At 37.6% G+C, this 18,868-nt stretch overlaps 1 protein-coding gene across 2 annotated transcripts in view; it reads left to right on the forward strand.

Moving 5' to 3' along the window:
- The window catches only part of AKT3 (AKT serine/threonine kinase 3), a 151,870-nt gene that overhangs the window by 87,969 nt on the left and 45,033 nt on the right, over nt 1–18,868 (forward strand). For both annotated transcript variants that reach the window (XM_041404171.1, XM_041404170.1), the window contains exons 4-8: nt 2,365–2,476; nt 3,906–4,050; nt 10,548–10,679; nt 14,578–14,643; nt 16,246–16,314. In XM_041404171.1, the coding sequence (XP_041260105.1) occupies nt 2,365–2,476; nt 3,906–4,050; nt 10,548–10,679; nt 14,578–14,643; nt 16,246–16,314 (524 nt within the window). The remainder of the gene's footprint in view (nt 1–2,364; nt 2,477–3,905; nt 4,051–10,547; nt 10,680–14,577; nt 14,644–16,245; nt 16,315–18,868) is intronic.

An 18,868-nucleotide genomic window follows, 5' to 3' on the forward strand; every position in this document is an offset into this window, starting at 1 on the left:
GGTCTTGATTTGCCAAGTTTTAAGTCTCTTCTCCAAAAAGCAGCATTTTCCAGCAGTGTGCAGCTTTAGGCAGACACCCAATAAAGAAAATTTCAGCCTACATGATTGAAGTGTGATAGGATTAAAGATGAGAGGATGCTTTTGTCAGGAGTAAGATGAGATAATCTTAGAGCAGACAATGCTTCTAGTCTCTTCTGCTAGGAAAGGTAGCCCCACATGTTCCTTGGAACTTCAGCTGAGGAAGTAAAAAAAAAAATAATCCTGTTAACCCTCCCTTCACTGTCACTGTGATCATAGCTGGACTTCAACCATACCCCTAAAGATGGGGATTTCTTTGATCTCATGAGTAATTGCACCAAACTACAACCCTGGTTAGGTGCCCTAAGCAGCTCTACTTCATCGTGCTTCCGTCTGCCTTGTTTCCCTTCCAGCTTTTGTGTTAAACTCTCTCTTCCTATGTCCATCCTGCTGTAATTCTTTCTTCTACACGTTCAGGATGGTTCTCATTCCATCCAAGATCTGGCAGTGTTTGTGTAAGCAGTGAGGGTGAACTACTGTTTCTCTTTTTTAATGAAATGTTTGTTAAATGGAATGTCATCTCTGTTCCTGACAGTGAGCAGTCTGACTTACATAATAATTTATAGATGTATGGTGAACATATAAGTTTGTTCATCAAGGAATACACATGTGCACAGGACAATATTCACTCCTTTTTTGTTTCTCATACCTGTGTCTGTCAAGCTTCTGAGGTGTTCTGCTAAGTTGCAGAAAAAAATACTATTGACAGACATATCCACTTCCACACTTCTTTGTTTTTTCAAATAAAAAAATTGCAGTAGATGATAGTTGAGGTTTCAGGATCCTGAATTTGTCAAGAGAAAATATGTCAAGCCAAAATAATTTATTTCTGTGAAAGGAAAGCATGCCTTGTTAAGTGGTACATGTCATATGACTTCTGTAAAGCGTTGACATTAACTGGAATAAAGAATAGTAAGCTGCATAAGTAAAAGGTGTGGGTCAACTGGTAGGTGGTAGCTATATCCAAATGAAGTTACAGCAGATTGTAGGTGAATAGGAATTCATTTACCATATCATTATTGATTGATTTGTGAACCTGATGAATCATTTTAGATTACACGCACACATTTGATCTGGATCAGCTTTGAACAAGTGATAATATTCCAGACATGAGATGTGTTGGTTTGTGTCTATGTTGTGGTAGCTGCAGGAAAACGAGTAACACTTTTGACAGAGTAACTTTAGCTTCTCAAAAATGTTTAAATGTATTTGCATGAATAAGGAGTTTCAGTTTGTTAGAGTTTTGCAGCTGTGATGTTTGGTGCAGCATCGTAGAACTGATACACAGCAACACCGAACCATTGCCTGAATTGCCAGTGTTGTGGTCTTGTCACAAAGGAGTAATAGGTGGTCTGCAATATGGCTGGAATTGTGGAACAAGGAAGATCTTGGATCTGAAAGCACAACTGGTGAAGGACACATTGATCAACTTAAACAAGACTGAAGAGAGATAAATCACTGTTCAAATGTCTAAAAGGGATGGCTGCTGGAAAGATGGAGTAATTTAGTCAAAAGGACAAGAAACAGTATGCTGAAATTATAGGAACATTGCATTAAATCCTAGGAAAAATCTTACAGCAATAAAAATAGTTAATTTCTTTATAGTTGGGTAGAATAGTTTGCTTACAGGGGTTTTGAAATTAGTACTTTCTGGGGATTTTAGAAAGAGTGTAGAGAAATACTTACAAGAAATAGCATAGGTAGATCTGATTCTGCCCTAGGGCACAGAGAGAATTAGATTATTTCCTGGAGCAGCCCCACTGGTGGTGTGTGGGGTTGTTCTATATTTAATAATCAGACTAATTTAAACATCTGAATTTTCTTAGGCTGTTTTATAATAAACCTTACCCTGAAGTGACAGTACTATCAGTAATTGTGACATGGTTACCATTGAAGGGAAAATGTCATATTCCTCCTGCTGGGTACAGATGGAAAAATATGCCAGTGGCTACTGCTGTTTCCTTGGCATGCTATAGCAATCCAGGATCTAATACTCTTCTTAGCCTCATAGCACAGACCAAGTTAACAAATGGAGATGGCACTTTTTATATGGACAATGATACAAGTTCCATCGATTCCTCTGACTGCTTTCTTTTCCTGCTTTATTGTTACCTACTACCTTTTGTTCAGACTTGTGGTTGTATTGCTGTTCTGTATTTCCTTGTGTGCTGGATAGATCCTGAATGGGGATACATAAGCTGAATGAATTTCATCTAAGTGATTTTATTTGTTTTTCACCCATTAACTGGCAATGTATAAACGAGGCAATGTTGTGTATTTGTCTAGAATGTCAGCTAATGAAAACAGAGCGACCAAAGCCGAACACGTTCATTATCAGATGTCTTCAATGGACCACTGTCATAGAGAGGACGTTCCATGTAGACACTCCAGAGGAACGGTGAGGGTTTTGTTCTTGTTTTCCTTTTCACAATCCTTGTGCAGAAGCCTCAGCAGAGTCTCTGCTGGGCCTGCACAGCAATCAGCACTTGGAACGATGACATTCTGAGCAGTTAGTTAAAGATTTTTAAGTCAGCTTCTGTAAAATATTATCTGCACTCATAACTAGAGTAAGAGTTGCCTGTGAGTAGGTGGGATGAGTGTGTTCAAATAAGCCAAAACTGTGTCATGATATGTCTCTGAAGTGTTAAATTTTGAACATCCAAAGCCTGGATTGAAATATTTCCAGCCTTGCTGTCTTACTCCTCCTAATGTGCTCCTTTCTTTTGGCACAGAAAGCAGCATACTTATTATAATTTCTTTTATGTTGGCTTATTAGTTTTTCTTGTTTCGGTAAACATTCACAAATGCTTAAGAATTAACTTTTTTAATGCACCAAAAATTTTTTTAATGCATGTAGGGAATATGGGCTAACACACTCAAATATTCCATATTCTATCTATGGTTAGATGCACTGAATCTTCCCGCTGTGGACATCTGTCCTTTGAGACCAGTACTATCATCTGGCTATCATTTTTTGTATCGGTAAATAAGCAACAACTTTGCTTTTTCTGTTGTTTCACTTAGAGTTTTTTTTTATTCTACCTTGGTACTGTGTCTCCACCCTGTCTTTTTTCTGTGCAGTGTAGTAGCTCACACTGCATTCAGTAATAAATACCGCGATAATATCCCATATCCCTTTCTGGCTGAGCAAAAGGCAGCAGGTACCGTGCTTGGTGTGGGGCTGTGACCTGCTCAAGGGCTGCCTGGTGTGTCTGTGCTGCTCTGCTGGCCCTGCTTGAGCCTCCACAGGAACCATCACCTGGGCCTGCCCCTCAGTGCAGCCACAGGATTTTAGGATGCTTGTAGGAATTTAGTATCTTTGAGCACCTTTTTTGAGGGAGATTTGTGAGAAAGCTTGTAAGTTGAGTTTTAAGAGGAGACAGACAAAGACTTGAACATATGATATGGTTTAATAAATCATATTTTCTTTTCCAGTGAAAATGTCTTGAAGGGAGGGGGAATACAAAGAACTCTCTTAAAATAGCAAGTTATTATTATGAGATACTATTGCATAAGAGATGACATCTTATGCTCACAGGTGTATTATACCTGGAACAAGTGTTTTCAAGTTTCCACTAGTAAAATACTTACAGAATCAAAAGCTGTTAATTCTTGAAGTTACCCATATAGTGATCCTTCCTGATCAACTTCACCCCCTTTAAGAAAATGCAGGATTTGGAAGGAAATTGAAGTGATTATTTAATATGAGTCTTCTGCTGTGTAACGTAAGAATTGAACATTGAAGTAACGTAGCATGTGAAAAACTTTATGAACTATGCAATATATTTTATGAGTTTCTAATAGAGGTGTTGGCTTGTTCATGATAGGGAAGAATGGACAGAAGCAATCCAGGCTGTAGCAGACAGACTTCAGAGGCAAGAAGAGGAGAGGATGAACTGTAGTCCAACTTCTCAGATAGACAATATAGGGGAAGAAGAGATGGATGCTTCAACAACCCATCATAAAAGAAAGGTAATGACCTTAAAAAATAACTTTTGAGAATGGTCTAGCTGGGTAAAGCAATATGCAGGGAGTAGTATTTCAACATAAATTTCAGTGTATTATAAGAACAAAGTAGTTATTTATTTCAATAAAGCTGAACTGCTGTAGTTTTGTTTATTGGTTAAGCTGATATGGCACTTCTGAAAAACAAAGTTCAACCATTCAGACACATGCTAACATTCTTCTTATTGTTTGACTATTATTTCATTCTTTTGTTTGTTTGCTATTTTAGAAGTATGGTAATAAAATATTTTCTTTAGACAAGTACTTTTGCCCCTTTTCTCATGCAAATAATACCAGTACAAATTAGGTAATTTGCATGAGAAAGGCTAGCAGGATCTAGATTTTAATGACCTTGGTTTTTTTGCTAACTTGGGAAATAACTTTGCTTTAGTTTTCAATGAAGTAAGAAAAAACAGCATTTCGTTTTTCTGTCTTTTACAGCTTTTGGTTTAAGTAGGAACATCAACATTGTTTGCTATAGCATACTTGTGGTTGCATTTCCAGAGTCAACAGGTTAAACACACAATCAAGAGCATGTTTTAAAGATCTGATGCCACTCAAAGTTTGCTGTGTGTCTCCGTTTTGTCCTGTATGGGCTACTCAAACTCATGTCCCTCATTTGCTATACAGAGTTGACATGACTCAAGAAATTCACTGAAACTGCATGAAAAAATAATAACCAGTTTACATAGGACTGACTTTACTTTTTCTAGCTAGAAGTGAAACCTGTAGAAAATGAAGTATAAATCTGCTGACAGAGCAAAACAGTTTTATGGCTCACATAACTGAATGCCTTTGAGTGATAAACAATACGAGAAATTGTGAACATTTCTCTATTTACTAATAGAGCATGTTTTGTTTGTTGTGCTGCATGAAGCAAGAACTGTAGAAAAGTCAGGGCTGAAAGCTATACTCTTCAGAATATAAAAAGATGCCATAGGCAACTTTAGTTCTATCATGTCCTAATTTTTAAGAACTTGAGTTTGCAGTCCAAACAGAGTTCTTTTATGCAGTTTCATTGTATGCAAATTTCCAACCTTTGTCTGCTATAGAAAAAGGTAAAATCAATTATATAGAGCTGTAACAATTACTCTGAATATATATTGTCAGGCTGACTTTAAACCTTTAGCCTGATGGCATGGATATTTAATGACTGTGCTCCAACGTAAAATAGAAGTGGCAGCGAGACAGAGGCAGTGTTTAAGATGTGTCAGCCTTGTGAGAGGCAGTGTGATTATGTGGAGGGGATTTGGGTCTGCTCTCTTAAAGATCTGAGCACTGTTCCAAGCCTGTGTATCCTCTTAGTGGAGTACAAAACCACTGCATAACAACACTAATTTTCCAGGTGTCAAAATTAATGCTGTCTGATACAAGTAGTTTGTCTGGAATGTGCTCTCCTTGTTCACAGTGCAGTGTGTTTTCCCATACAACAAAAAGGGTTATGGGAACAGGGGTGGGAGGATCAGTTTTGTTTCTGTCTTGCCACTTGTGCTTTAAGAAATGCTGAAATAATATGCTGGGACAGTGCATCGGCAGTACTACAGAATATTTAATGGTTTTGGCAATCAAAAGTAAATATTTAATGGCTTTGGCGGCCAAAAGCAAACTCTACAAGACAAAGGTGAAATGAAGAATGTTGATATTCAGCATCTAATAACAGAGCAAAATAAGAGATTTTTTTCCAAAATAGGAAAAAAAAAAGATATATAAAAAGGTAATAAAGTAAAAAAAGAAAAAAAAAATAGAAACAATAGAGCTAAAACTCAGAATCCCACGGCAGATTTCTATCTGTTGGAAGATGTTAGTGAAAGATGCTCAGAAGTTTTTGGAATAAAAAATACAAAGTGACCATTATGACAGGGAATTACCACTGCCTCCAACTAATTGAAATTGTGAAAAATAGGTCTTTTAAAAGCTGTTTTTGTTTTGTAGAAATGTCTCTGAAAAGCTATTGTTTAAGCTTTCATAGTTGTTAATGTAATCAGAACCATTTCAGTTATAATGACTTAATGCATTTTTATTGATTTTTTTTTTTGTATTGGATTTCTTTCCTTTCAGGGATTTTTACACAATGTGTCCTTTTTTGACAAAAGCTTGTTTTGTCACCTGATTTTACATCTAAGCCCAGTGAATTTTGCTTGTGCATGCACCAGATGGTATACATATGAGTAGAAGAGCATAATCAGATTAAGAGACAAGACAGAGAGGAGTTGGGCCTGTTCTTCTCTGAAAAGGTAGCGAAAAGAAAACAGCCTTTAGGATGTGAAACTTGATTTGAATAAACATGACAGCTACATCCCTGCTTAGATTAGCTGGAAGAACCAGAAGCACCTCTTCTTTTCCCCAATTTTTTAGAATGGTGTCAATATGCAATTCAGGTTTTACACTTCACTAGAATTTGTAACAATCAAAATTCTTAGAAAACTGCTTTTATTTCTTGCTGTACTATTACTTCTTAGAGTTTTTCCCTGATGAAATCGGATGAAAACTCCACATGGTCTAATAATTGTGCACGTCAGGAATTTAAAAAAAAAAAAGTTAGTTTCTTTGGTAGGAATTTTTAACACCTACATTAGGGTGTATTTTTTTTTAACAGATCATCCACAGGGGATGATGTGTTTAGATGGTCAACAGATATTTCCTTAGGGGAACAAAAAGGTTTTATAGAAAGCTGAACTTCATGTTTTTTTGGTTAGTGCAGTCTCCTGTGGCTTCATTGCTTTTTCTTCGTTTACAAATCTGATTTGCAGGATGCAGAATGAATAAAGAACAGATTTTTCAGAGGAAGCTTAAAAGTAAGGCAATGAAGAAAAAGATTCAAAAAGAATGGAGTACAGTAGAAATGAAAAACTAGGGAAAATAATGAAGGAGAAAGAATCCAATCTTACGGGAGCCTCCAAAGTTGCCATCTTCCTTCAGGTTTAGGAAGTATTTCCATTTTTCCACCAGTTTTCAGTACACCCCTAGCTATGGCATCTGTGTTTTTATCTCCCAAGGTCTTGTGTTCTTTGGCAGACTTTTTGAGTTACCCTGCACTTCGTATCATCTCTAAGCCTTCTGCTAAGCTTCTAAGGAATGAGAGCATCAGGAGACTTTATTCTTAGAACTAACACTACTGCCATAATGTGCTGTTAAGCCATGGCTCAAAATCTTGCAAACCTATTACCTTTCTCTTATAAATATACATCTATTTTTAACTTGTTTTCACTGAGCTTGCATCTAGATTCATGACTGCTTTGCTGAACATTATGTAAGCAAATTTTGGGCAAATCAGTCTTTCTGTTTGACTGACTTGCTGCCCTTAGCATCAAATCCATGTCTGTGATCAGTTGAGCCAAGATCCTCCTTCTGTGTATGGGCAAAGGGCAGCTTTTCTGACCTGGTTTTATTCAGACTCTGAGGGTCACTCTCTAATTCCAGTATCTTAGAGAAAATCAGAAGTGTTGGAGAAGTTACTCCTCTAAGGCTGCGTGTGATCTCATAAATTTGTGGCTGTTAAAGGCATAGGTTGTCACAGTCAGTAGCTCAGTATTTTTTATCAATAAAGCTGTCAGCCATTGTTTGTCACGGAGCATGATAGCTTATGACTGAATTACTCATCTTCTGCCTGAATTGTATTTTGAATGCATTTTTAATTTTTCATGGGTTTTTGTCAATATTCCCTGCTTTTGCTCAAAGGCAGTTGTTTTCTCCTTGATGGTTGTCACAGAACCATGGCGTAGATAACCTGACTTTCCAAAGTACTGAACTGAAAATGAACATTGAGAAGTCTTACCTTTAGGCGATTGAAAACGAGGAGCCACACATTGCTGTGATCACAGATTTACATATTACCTCATGCACTGCAAGTTATCACACATTAGAGTAGGTTTTGGAGAAGTTGACTCTGCAAGGATTTGTCTGTAGTAATAAACTATAACTTTACACTCGGTTGTGTAAAGTGAGTTTGCTTTAGGCAAAAGTTATACCGAGCCTTTGAAATCTCTGTTACTCGTATTTCTTGCTGGGATAAATGCAGTTTTGTTCCTCTTGATGTGAGGTGGTTTGGGCAGCAAAGCAAGATTTGTCACCGCAAAATGTTTGTGTGAGCATCAAGGTTAATTTGCTTAGAAGCTGCCAATCAACAGTTAGATGGGAAAAAGATTTAATTCCTATTGATATAGCTAGAAATTTTATGTATGGGAAGCATCTTCTTAATGAAGCTTTGAAACACCCAGGTACCCAGGTGTTAAATGGAGTGTTGAAGAACTTTTGCAGCTTGGAAGCTGCAGGTTGAACATTTAAAATCTACATTGATGTGGTTGATGGAACTTCAGTTTAACCTCGTATGTGAGCACATTGCAAACCAACTCTGAGTGAACAACTGCATAAATTACTTTCAGAGTTTGTCAACAGCAAATTCAGATCCACAGTAATAGTATGCACTTGAGCTTAAAGGAATAAATAATTTCAGAAGGTAATTTTGCCCTTTTTTCTCTTGCACAAGTGAAGTGAATATATTTTGCTGCCACTATGGTCACACGCCAGGGATGTGCCCAATGCCTCTACCCCTGGAATGTGTGTGAAATAAGTAGGCAGTGTTAAGGGGTATTTCTGGTAGAAATTCTAATTTTCTTGGGAAAATACAAGTAGAACTTTATCCAGAACAGCAGTATTCACCCAACTGCCTGAGGCCATGACTAGTGATAGAAAGAGACACTGAGAAGATGAAAGATAAGGGATGATCTTTTTCTCTCACAAAACAGGGTTAAGTACATTTAACTTAGCAACACTGAGACTCAGAGTATAATTACTCTTTAAAAATGTTTTGAGGTGTGCTTTTCACAAAGGAAGAAAGGTCATTGATACTGCAGAACAGTGCTATAACAAGAATAGGTGAGTGCAAAATGCGATGTTTTTGTGGTGCTCCAACCGAGCCACTCACGCAGCACAATGAAAGATGTGCTGTAGAAGCACACAGTGATCGGTTAAGTAAATTCTGCTGTCAATTCAGGGCAGCCCTGTGCAGTCACTGTGTTCTCAGTGTTGTTCTGTTTTTTCTCTACATCCTCATCTTTGCATGTAATGCATAGACATAGAGCTGGTGCTTCTGAACTGGCTGTGAAAGGAACTTGTAAAAGTAAGAGGATTATTGACTGAAACTTTGGGCTCCAGAAAGTGGCTATACTGCTTTGAGATCTGAGATCATCTGGTCATACTCTTACCATGTGTGACATGCCAGTTGAGCTGATAAATCTACTAGACTCAATTTGTTTGTTGGTGGAACCAGCTCTTGGATGTACTGTGTTTAACCTGCAAAACTAGGGCAGTAACAGAGTCACAGGAAAGATGAAAACTTGCCACCTTCTCCTTTTCAGAGCCAGATTGATTAATGTAAATACCATGGAATTGTAATCTGTACTGAAATTTTTAAAAATCTAATTCTAATGGAAAGGCTGCTGTAAAGTCTTACAGGTACAGGTACAACATTTCAGTTAGGATTGTGTATGTTTCAAAAAAGCCATCAGTGCAGTGGTTGGTATTGTGCAAAACCTACTGATACACCATGTTTGTGTGTCCCTGGTAATGCAGGAGTTCATGAAATTTCTTAAATGTGAAGCATTCTTGAAACATTGCTTTAGGCTAAGGCTTTGTCCTGTGTGTGCTTTATAAAAATAAAAGTGTTTGCAGTACTTGGCTTTTGAGCATTATATTAATACCACAGAATGATTTATCCTGCTGGTTTAATGACAGCAGCAAGCTGCCTTCTTTGCCTTGGTGAAAAGCAGCAAGAGCAGTGTTGTCTGGGCACTCAGCCCCTCCCCAAACGGGAAGACAGGGAGGGGAAGCAGAATGAAACCCCCATAATCCAAGGGGAAAGGTTCAGTGATCTGATCCATGCTGTAGTGTGTCCAGAAAGGGGCAACGGAGCTGGTGAAATGTCTAGGGCAGAGTCTTATGAGGAGCAGCTGAGGGAGCTGGGGATGTTTATCCTTGAGAAAGAGTCTCAGGGGGGACCTTACTGTTTTCTACAATTGCCTGAAGGGAGGGTATAGGAAGAGAAGGGGAATTGATCTCTTCTCCCAAGTAAGAAGAGATGGAATGAAAGAAAGTAGCCTCAAGTTACTCCAGGAGAAGTTTAGAGTGTATATTAGGAAAAATTTCTTCATTAAAAGAGTTGTTAAGCATTGAAACAGGCTGCCAGGGAGGTGGCAGAGTCACCACCCCTGTAGCTATTTAGAAGACATGTAGATGTGGCATCTAGGGACCTGGTTTAGTGGCAGACTTGGTAGTGCTGGGTTGACAGCAGGACTTTATGATCTTAAAGGTCTTTCTCAACCTAAACAATTCTGTGATGACAAACTTTATCACAGAATTGGGCCTATTTTTGTAAACTGTTCTTATTTTATCGGTAACAGGGTTTGGTTATATGTTGGAACTGGATAACCTAAGTCTTGCTAATCCTTGTTCTTTGTTCCTTATAGACAATGAATGATTTTGACTACTTAAAACTACTGGGCAAAGGCACGTTTGGCAAAGTTATCCTGGTCCGAGAGAAGGCTAGTGGCAAATACTATGCTATGAAGATTTTGAAAAAAGAAGTAATTATTGCAAAGGTAAGAAAGGTTATGTTTTTAATATTGGGTCATTTTAAAGAATGGAATAATCAATACTTAATACATAAGGGATTTTGATTTTTGCGACTAACAATTTGATAGAAGTATGTGTGTATCTTCAGAAAACAAGAATGAAAAAAAAATACGTATAACCATTTTGCATGCTTTTTCCCTATTTTATTATCTAGAATGTGCTAAAACACTGAGAGAGTTTACTGGGCAGCAAGATAATGCAATCTGAGTTTATACAACAAAAAGTGCATTGTGGGGCATATTGGATACTTCACATTTTTTTCTAAGTCAGTTGCAGGTTTATTCAGATAAACACATTTAATCGAATGGGCCTGTGCTCTGTTCCTGCTATGTTGTATAAGATTGCTATGCATGGGGCTAATGATTCCATTTTTTTCAGTTTTTGAGAAATAGGAAGAGTCTGAAGCTGATGGCTGAAGTTGTGGTTTAATCACTTAAACTTGATTAGTGTCACTGGCTCTTGTGCATGGTCATAATATCACTCAAGCTCAAATCTAGATCATCTACTCTGAGCTTTGTTTCTAGCAACTCTGAAGTTTTGAATCCCACTTCCTCAGAAGAAGTTGAAAGCAAGAAACCTACATACACTTATCAACATGAGACACAATTAAAAATAATCCCAATTATTAAATGAGGATGTTTCGATTAATGTGGGTCTGAGTGATATTTTTGAATGCTTGAGGCTAACAGTATCAGTATCCATAAAAACTGAATATGAATGTGAATCTATTTTACATAGATTAAATAAAAAAATATCCTTCAGATTTGTATGATTTTCCTATTGACCTATGAAAACAGGGCCTACAAGGGTCTTGCAGTCTGTGTTCATTATCTGTCACTCACTTTCTGATAGCTTTAGAATGTGTAGATCGGTTGCAATTAAATTTGGCAGAGGAGCGGAGGCCTCAAAGACAATTATATTTCCTTGAGTATCATTATAACTAGCCCTGTTACAGAGGGAGAAACTTAAATTTATGTCTTCAGCAGTGAAGAGACTGACCTATGAGCTCTACGTGCCCTCAGCAGCTGTCTTGTGTGCCGTAGCAGCCTGGTCAGCGTGTGCATGGATTGGGCTATCAGCAGCAAAGAGTTTCTTCTTCAGAGTCAGGAGGTACAGGAAGAACAGAGGCTATTGCTGCTGCACTCCCCTGATTCTGCATGGGAAGGAGTCCCCAGTGGCCCTCCTTGTAAGACCTGGCAGCAATCTCTGGGTTTGCCCTGTGGATCTCAGAGCCTGTCTGGTTGCTGTGTGCCGAGCCTCAGTCTCCAGCCTGACATCCTTGACCAGTGTTCTGCTCACCCCTGGCATCTGGGGATCCTCAGGAGATCTTGTGAGCTCCTTTTCTGCAGCTGCTGGCTTGTATCCTTCCAGCCTTCAGAGCACTTCAGCTTGTTTCTTTGTACCAATAACATACCAAACAGATTTTTAAAATTTAAGGGTTTTCTAATTACTTTCTTGCCTGCTACAATATCACTGACTTTTTAGAATTGATTAAAGCTGATTATTGGGAAACTTTGTCTAAGGTGAGCAAAAAAATCTTGTTCATAGAGGTATGTATAAAGGTAGAGAAATTTTGGAGAAATCAGAGATGGAACCGTTTAAGTTTGAATTTAGCCCAATCAGGCTGTGAACATGCTATGGGGGTTTATCAATAGCATTTAGCTCTGGAGATCACTGCTAAGGACAGGATCACTAGGTAGAATGGATCTGCAGTCCCAATTCAGCATGTAAGTGCTATAATACACACTAGAATCACAGAATGGCTTTGGTAGGAAGGCACCTAAAAGATCATCTCGTTCCAATCCCCCTGCTGTGGGCAGGGACACATTCCACTAGACCAGATTGCTGAAAGCTCCATCCAGCCTGGCCTTGAGCACCTTCAGCACCTTCAGACATCCACAGTTTCTCTGGGCAACCTGTTCCCAGTGTCTGACCAACCTGTTCCCAGTGTTTGACCACTCTCTCAGTAAAGAATTTCTCCTTAGCATTTAATCAAAATCTCTCTACTTTTAGTTTGACTATTCCCACTTGTCCTATTGCTACCTGCCAGGGCAAAAGAAGCCCTATAAAAGCCCTAAGCATAGTATTAAGCAGAAAACTGATGCATTGACAGCTGTATAGCATCTGCGCAGTTCAGACAAAATTTGTTTATCCTGTTTACATGACATTAATACTACACTTACAAGGAAATTACTACCAGTATTACAGACTCCTGAAGCAATTCCAGAAAAACTGGTCATTGCTAGCTTTTTATGCCATATATCTGGTGAACTACAGAGGTTTAAAAAGAAATAAATAAATAGATAAACGAACCTTTTGTGCTTGTTTTTCTCCTTGAGGTGTGGCTTTTTGTTTTAGTGTTTCCCCCTGTATATCGTTGTAGAGTACTCAGTGTTGTACTCCTATTCAGCTGAATGACATCATAATTTGTTACCACTGACTCTGTTGTTGTTGTTCAACTTCCTATTTTGGCAATTTTAAAAGTCTAATTTAAAACTCCTGACATCTGTGTTTACTTTCCAGTTTAATAATACCTTATCTTCAGTGCATAGTCTGATAAGCATGTGTGTAGTACAATATTATATTGGTATTATTTGTGGCAATAATAGCGTGTACTCTGACTAAATATATTTACTTCTGTGGGTTTCCAGTACAAGTTTGAGTCACACCAGGGTAGTCTTTAGTTCGGTGTAACATAAAGCTCAGTAGTTTCTCAATGATACAGAAAACGGCTGCACCCTCCCAGTGGCTCCTGGGTGTTTCAGGCCTGGCCCTGGCAGCCTGAGGAGGGGGATTCACAGCATGTGTTACATGCAGAATTGTATAAAATGGCTGTGTGTTCATGCTGTGACCCCCCTAAGAGCTGTACTTTTCTCCCAATCCCTCAGGAGCTGCTCCTGTTGCAGCTCAGGGTGAGCCCTCTGCCCGCCGTCTTCGTCCCCTCACCCTGCCCAGCTGTGCTCTCTGCACTGCCCAGCTGTGCTCTCTGCACAGCTGGTGGTGTCACAGCTATGTCCCGGGGCCCAGCTGGCACCCCCAGGCTCCTTCTTTGCCCCCTGCATGGTGCCCACCCCAGGGGCTGGTGAGAGGGCTTGTGAGGGAGCAGGGGACAAACATGGATGAGCTTGCCGGGAAGCAAAGATCCACAGCAACTGCTTAGTGTCCTTCTCTCACTTTGGTACAGAGCTCATTTTTATCTTTCCTGCTCAGGATCACAGACAGGAGAGTGTCACTGTTTCTCCCCAAAGTGCCTCTTTTCCAAATTGTGGCTGGAAATGAGCTGGGGGTTGTGTGGACATCTCCCACTCCCCAGGATGCCAGTGTCCTTAGGGATGCTCAGCCCGGTTAGAGGAGCACTGCTCACCGCTGGGCTCCGAAGGACAGCTTGGGTGGATAAAAACAAGACCAACACCAAACCAAGTGAAAGTTTAAAACCAAAATTCCTCACTTGACTTAACACTTGGCTAGATGAGACTGGGTTTTTTATTTGCCTGTCACTTACTCTGTGTGTACGTGTCTCGCACATTGGTTTAGTCTCTCTGTAGATACATTGTTCAGGTGATTCATACCAGAGCTGTGAAGCTGTGATGACTATGTTTTTAAGCTATCAAATCCTATATTATAATTTCTTTCTTCTCTGAATTGAGTGTAAAGACTTCATTTTAAAACAAGAAAATAAGAAAACCAAATAAAATACGTTAAATTGGATTTTTGTCAAATATTTCCTCAAAAAATGTGAAAATTCATTTATTTTTCAAAACTGTACTGTAGCTCTCTCTTTTTGAAAGCATTGATCTTTTTCTTATAATCAATTAAATAACAATTTTATATCTTAATTCAGACCTACTTCTCTTTATTTCACAGGATGAAGTGGCTCACACTCTTACAGAAAGCAGAGTATTGAAAAACACCAGACACCCTTTTTTAACAGTAAGTATTGGGAACTAGTTTGAAGTACATTAGCAGGTAATATTTAACATCCATTATGAACATATTTTACAAATTTTGAATTCTTTCTCATGGTGATTTGTAAACAATCAATAGCTATCTAGTGCTTATGATATCCTTTATCAAGATAAAGAATAAGAATTAATTAAAAATTCAGAAAAAGTAAGAACTAATAATACTTAATGCAATGAAGAATTCAGAAATAAAATTTCTGTTCAATTTGTAAAGCTTTACTGTACTGAAAATAAATTTAATTGTATAAATGTGTAACCATTGTGCAGTTTTTGCAGTTTTTGTATATGAACACTTCTAAAATAAAATTTATTAATTTCACAGAAGTGTAAGCATTTTTTACTAAGAAAATTTAGTTTAAAATTCAGTAAAACAATAAAAGTAACTATTTTATTTGTTCAAAATAAGTAGCTTACAAAGCTGCAAAACTCAAACCCCACTACCTTTGTATTCATGTGGTTAATATTTAATAAAAGGGAAAGACTGAAAAGACGAAAATTTTGAGACTCATAACAAATTATAATTAATTGATTTAACTTTACAGGTGACTTTCTTCTGTAGATGCAATTCTGATTCCTCTTGTTTGAGATTATATTAAAAAATACTTCCCTATGTTTCAAAATATAATGAACATGCTTTTTGACCCAGGCTATTTTTTTTATTTTGCATTAAAATTTCAAAGTGTAGCATGGAAGCTTTCCTATTTAGAAAAACTTAACTTTTTTGGAAAGCAGAGGATTGCATTTACATTGGTGGGCCAAAATATCCTTGGAAATTCAGTAAAGATGAAGGAGGTCCTGCAATGTTTCTTCAATTAGAGTGTAATGGTAAGCAGGAGTAGGGGTGCCTCCCATCAAAAAATGCAACAATGGTACTACAGTTATATCTTCTTATCTTTCTGTTATTCTTCAGCAAGTTTTATATTGAGATATGCAGTTTAGTCACATGTAGTTCTACTACATTTCATTTCTTTTAGACCAAGCCTTCATCTGGAGATTTTCTGTGCTATCACTGATAAGTCAACATTGATAAATCAAAATTTTTAATTAAGATCATAACATCTGTTGCAACTTTATATGGAAATTAATATATTAATTTGGCACTTAGCATCCTTAACATTCCATAATATGAAACTAGAAAGACCTTGCTTTGGAAATGAAAGCATGCTGGATGTTAAGATGACTTTTAAAATTTCATTTGGAAGAAATGAAAAAGAATATGATTATCTCTCTTCATGGGCACTGTGGAAGTGGACATCATAAAGTAGAGTGAGTGGACATAGCTGGTACTGTATGAAATTGTGTATTTTAGTACCCATTTAATACTTTATTGTAATAAGCATGATGCTTTCATATCAGTGGACATGTAGCAGAGATGAAGAAACATTTGAAAGTTTTTGTCTTAATTCATCTCAAGCTCCAGATAAAAAGTAACACTTTTAATTACTCATAAAGTTCTTGCCAAAATCAGAATTTTCTGCTTAAAAAGATAAAATTTGTTTACAGTTTAAGTGCAAGACATTGGGTTAATATAAGATGATAATTGGTTTGATTTTGCTGTTTTCTTTGCAAGTCCTTGAAATATTCCTTCCAGACAAAGGATCGTTTGTGTTTTGTGATGGAGTATGTTAATGGAGGAGAGGTAAGTTTAAGAAAGATGTTCTGCACTTGTAACAGTAAGGCTGTCTTTGGATTACACTTTTAATGGTATATTTTTTCCTTGCCTTTGTGCTCTCTGGTATCATTAAAAAAAATTGAAGTGTTTTATTTTTTATAAAAGTTGACATATTCTTTTAACTTTTTAGTCAAAACTACTTCCTTTTCTGAAAAAAATAGGCTTCTGTATAGTGAGAGATAATTTAATGCTAGAGAAATAATTACATATACTTACTTATTGTTCTTTTTAATTAAGCATATTATAGCATGCTCTGGCATGAAACAGTCATAATCCAGTGTAAATAAGCAAAAATAATATTGATGAGGGTTACTTTTGTCCTAATACAAAATGTGTGCTCTCTTTACTGTAACTATTACAAATATCTATTTGAAATGCGTGGAGCATTCATGTTTTTCAGTGCTTGTCTCCACTTCACTTGCTGGATACTCTGGAAATTTCAACTAAAGCACTGAACTTCTTAGAGTGTTGTTAGCTTTGAAGCCATTGCTGTCCTCCAGCTGCTTACTAAAGAATGAAATATCAAAAATGATACCCAGCAAATGGAATTAGAGAACTGCTATCAAAGAAGAGGACTTTTATCTACCTTTTAGATGCTGTTTGCTATTCAGACTGTGTCTTGTTACAAAATGAACTGAGGGATTTTCCTTATTTTGTCAACTGTATGCTTCATGATAAAGGACTAAGTGTTTCCACTAGGAGTTTTTTTTAATTAAAAGACTTTCTTCATTCAGGAATTGCTGTGGCATGATATGTAATGCTTTGCATTATGTTTTGGCTGTCTTCTGCAGTAAAACTGCTGGGCTATAGTCCCAATGCCTGCAGTCCATTGGATCTCAACTTGTCCTTGGCCATCCTCTACCAGCCATGCCTAAATATGGTGCTATAGGGTTCTCATATGGGAGAATGGCTTGTTTAACTCAATGTATAAACTCAATTCTGCACATCACAGACGTTGAACCAGACACAAAAATCTCCCTTGGCAGTAAAGGGATAATAGCCTTCTCTTGGACACTCAGCTGGCTTATTTGACATTGAATTTACATCACCAATATTAAGTCAGTGCTGTCTGCAATGAATTTTAAGTATTGTCTTATAAACTAGCTAATTCTTCATGGTTTTCCCCTGTGTAGGATCTTGCTGCATTTCTGTAATCTCTGGGGAGACTGTTTGAAAGTTGAATTTAGCTATTTGTCTTTTTTCCCATCATCTTTGAATGCAGAGCAGAACCCACAGAGGATGTTTTTAACTCCTTTCTTATGATTAAGGGTGCTCTGGCTGTATTTTGGTCAATTGTAGTTTGGTCAATGCTTTTCTCTGCATTGGGTGATGCAACTTTTCTGGCTACAACTGCAAGTGTCATGCGTCATGTTTGGGGGTGGCAGCCTGCCTTTGCTCTGGGGATTGCAATTGCAATGTACTCGTGCCAGGATTGAGTTACTTTCTTCCAGGTACGGTGCTGCTGTTTGTCAGTGTTGCTCATGTACTTTGCTGGTGGTTCTCTAATTCAATGAAGCTAACTCTGAAGTTTTGCCACAGTGGGAAAAAATGGCCTTTTGGGAGTAGGCAGTATTCCTTGTGGGAACTCTCTTGATTTGCCCGCGTGCTTCTCTTTCACTAGAGATCTGGAATAGTAAGTTGGACAAACTGTCTTTTTTCATAGGAAAAGCTTTACTCTTACAAAATTTTCTTGTGCATTTCAGACTTTAGTCAGTGTCTTCCAAAAAATACAGAGGATTTCATATTTGTAAAAATAGCCTTGCTATTAATTCAGAGTCACTGGAAGTAGGTTGCTCAAAGTTTAGCCAGCATTTTAGCTTATATGATAGACTTTTTTCTTTTGCTGGTTCTATCTACTATTCTGTGTTCCAAGGAAGTTACATTTCCCTATGTATTCTGACTGTTAAAGGTGTTGAAAACTCACGTTTTAATTTTGTCCTTCCAGTGAGAAATTGACTGTAGATGTACCATGCTGCTTTTGATTCTCTTCAGTGCTGTTCTACCTTCAGTGTGTTTCTGTTTAAAATTCCTTTAAATTACATTTTTTTTAAAGTAAACTATTGTGCCTGAATCAATTTGTTGGGAATTTTCATGGATTATGTCTTTCAGGAACACTATTACCCAAACAGTTCTCCTCATGAAGGAGTTCTTGGAGTTTGTATACATATTCTTGTCTCCTACCCAGGTGAAAGCAAGAAAATGCCACCATTTAGGCTTCTGCCCTACTACAGTAATAAAAACTGTGGTCAGTAGTAGGAGTCTTTCCTTCCTCTTTCTCTGTCTAGAAAGGAAAAAAAGTCAAGGAAAGGGACACAGAACTTCCTACAGGAGGAGAAGTAGTTGTGTTAAATGACTGTAAGCAAGAATCTTTTATATCTATTGAAAATCTAGATGCACAGTGAAGTTAATATCCCTCTGCATTAGTAACAATTTATCTTTGCCTTACCTTGCCTATGTAACTTCAAGTAGGCTGGGCTTAGTTAGTAAGAGAACATGTTACAATGCAAATGCAACTGCATCA

The sequence above is a fragment of the Onychostruthus taczanowskii genome, unplaced genomic scaffold (assembly GCF_017590055.1).
Source record: "Onychostruthus taczanowskii isolate IOZ18803 unplaced genomic scaffold, ASM1759005v1 scaffold21, whole genome shotgun sequence".
Classification (NCBI taxonomy): Eukaryota; Metazoa; Chordata; class Aves; order Passeriformes; family Passeridae; genus Onychostruthus; species Onychostruthus taczanowskii.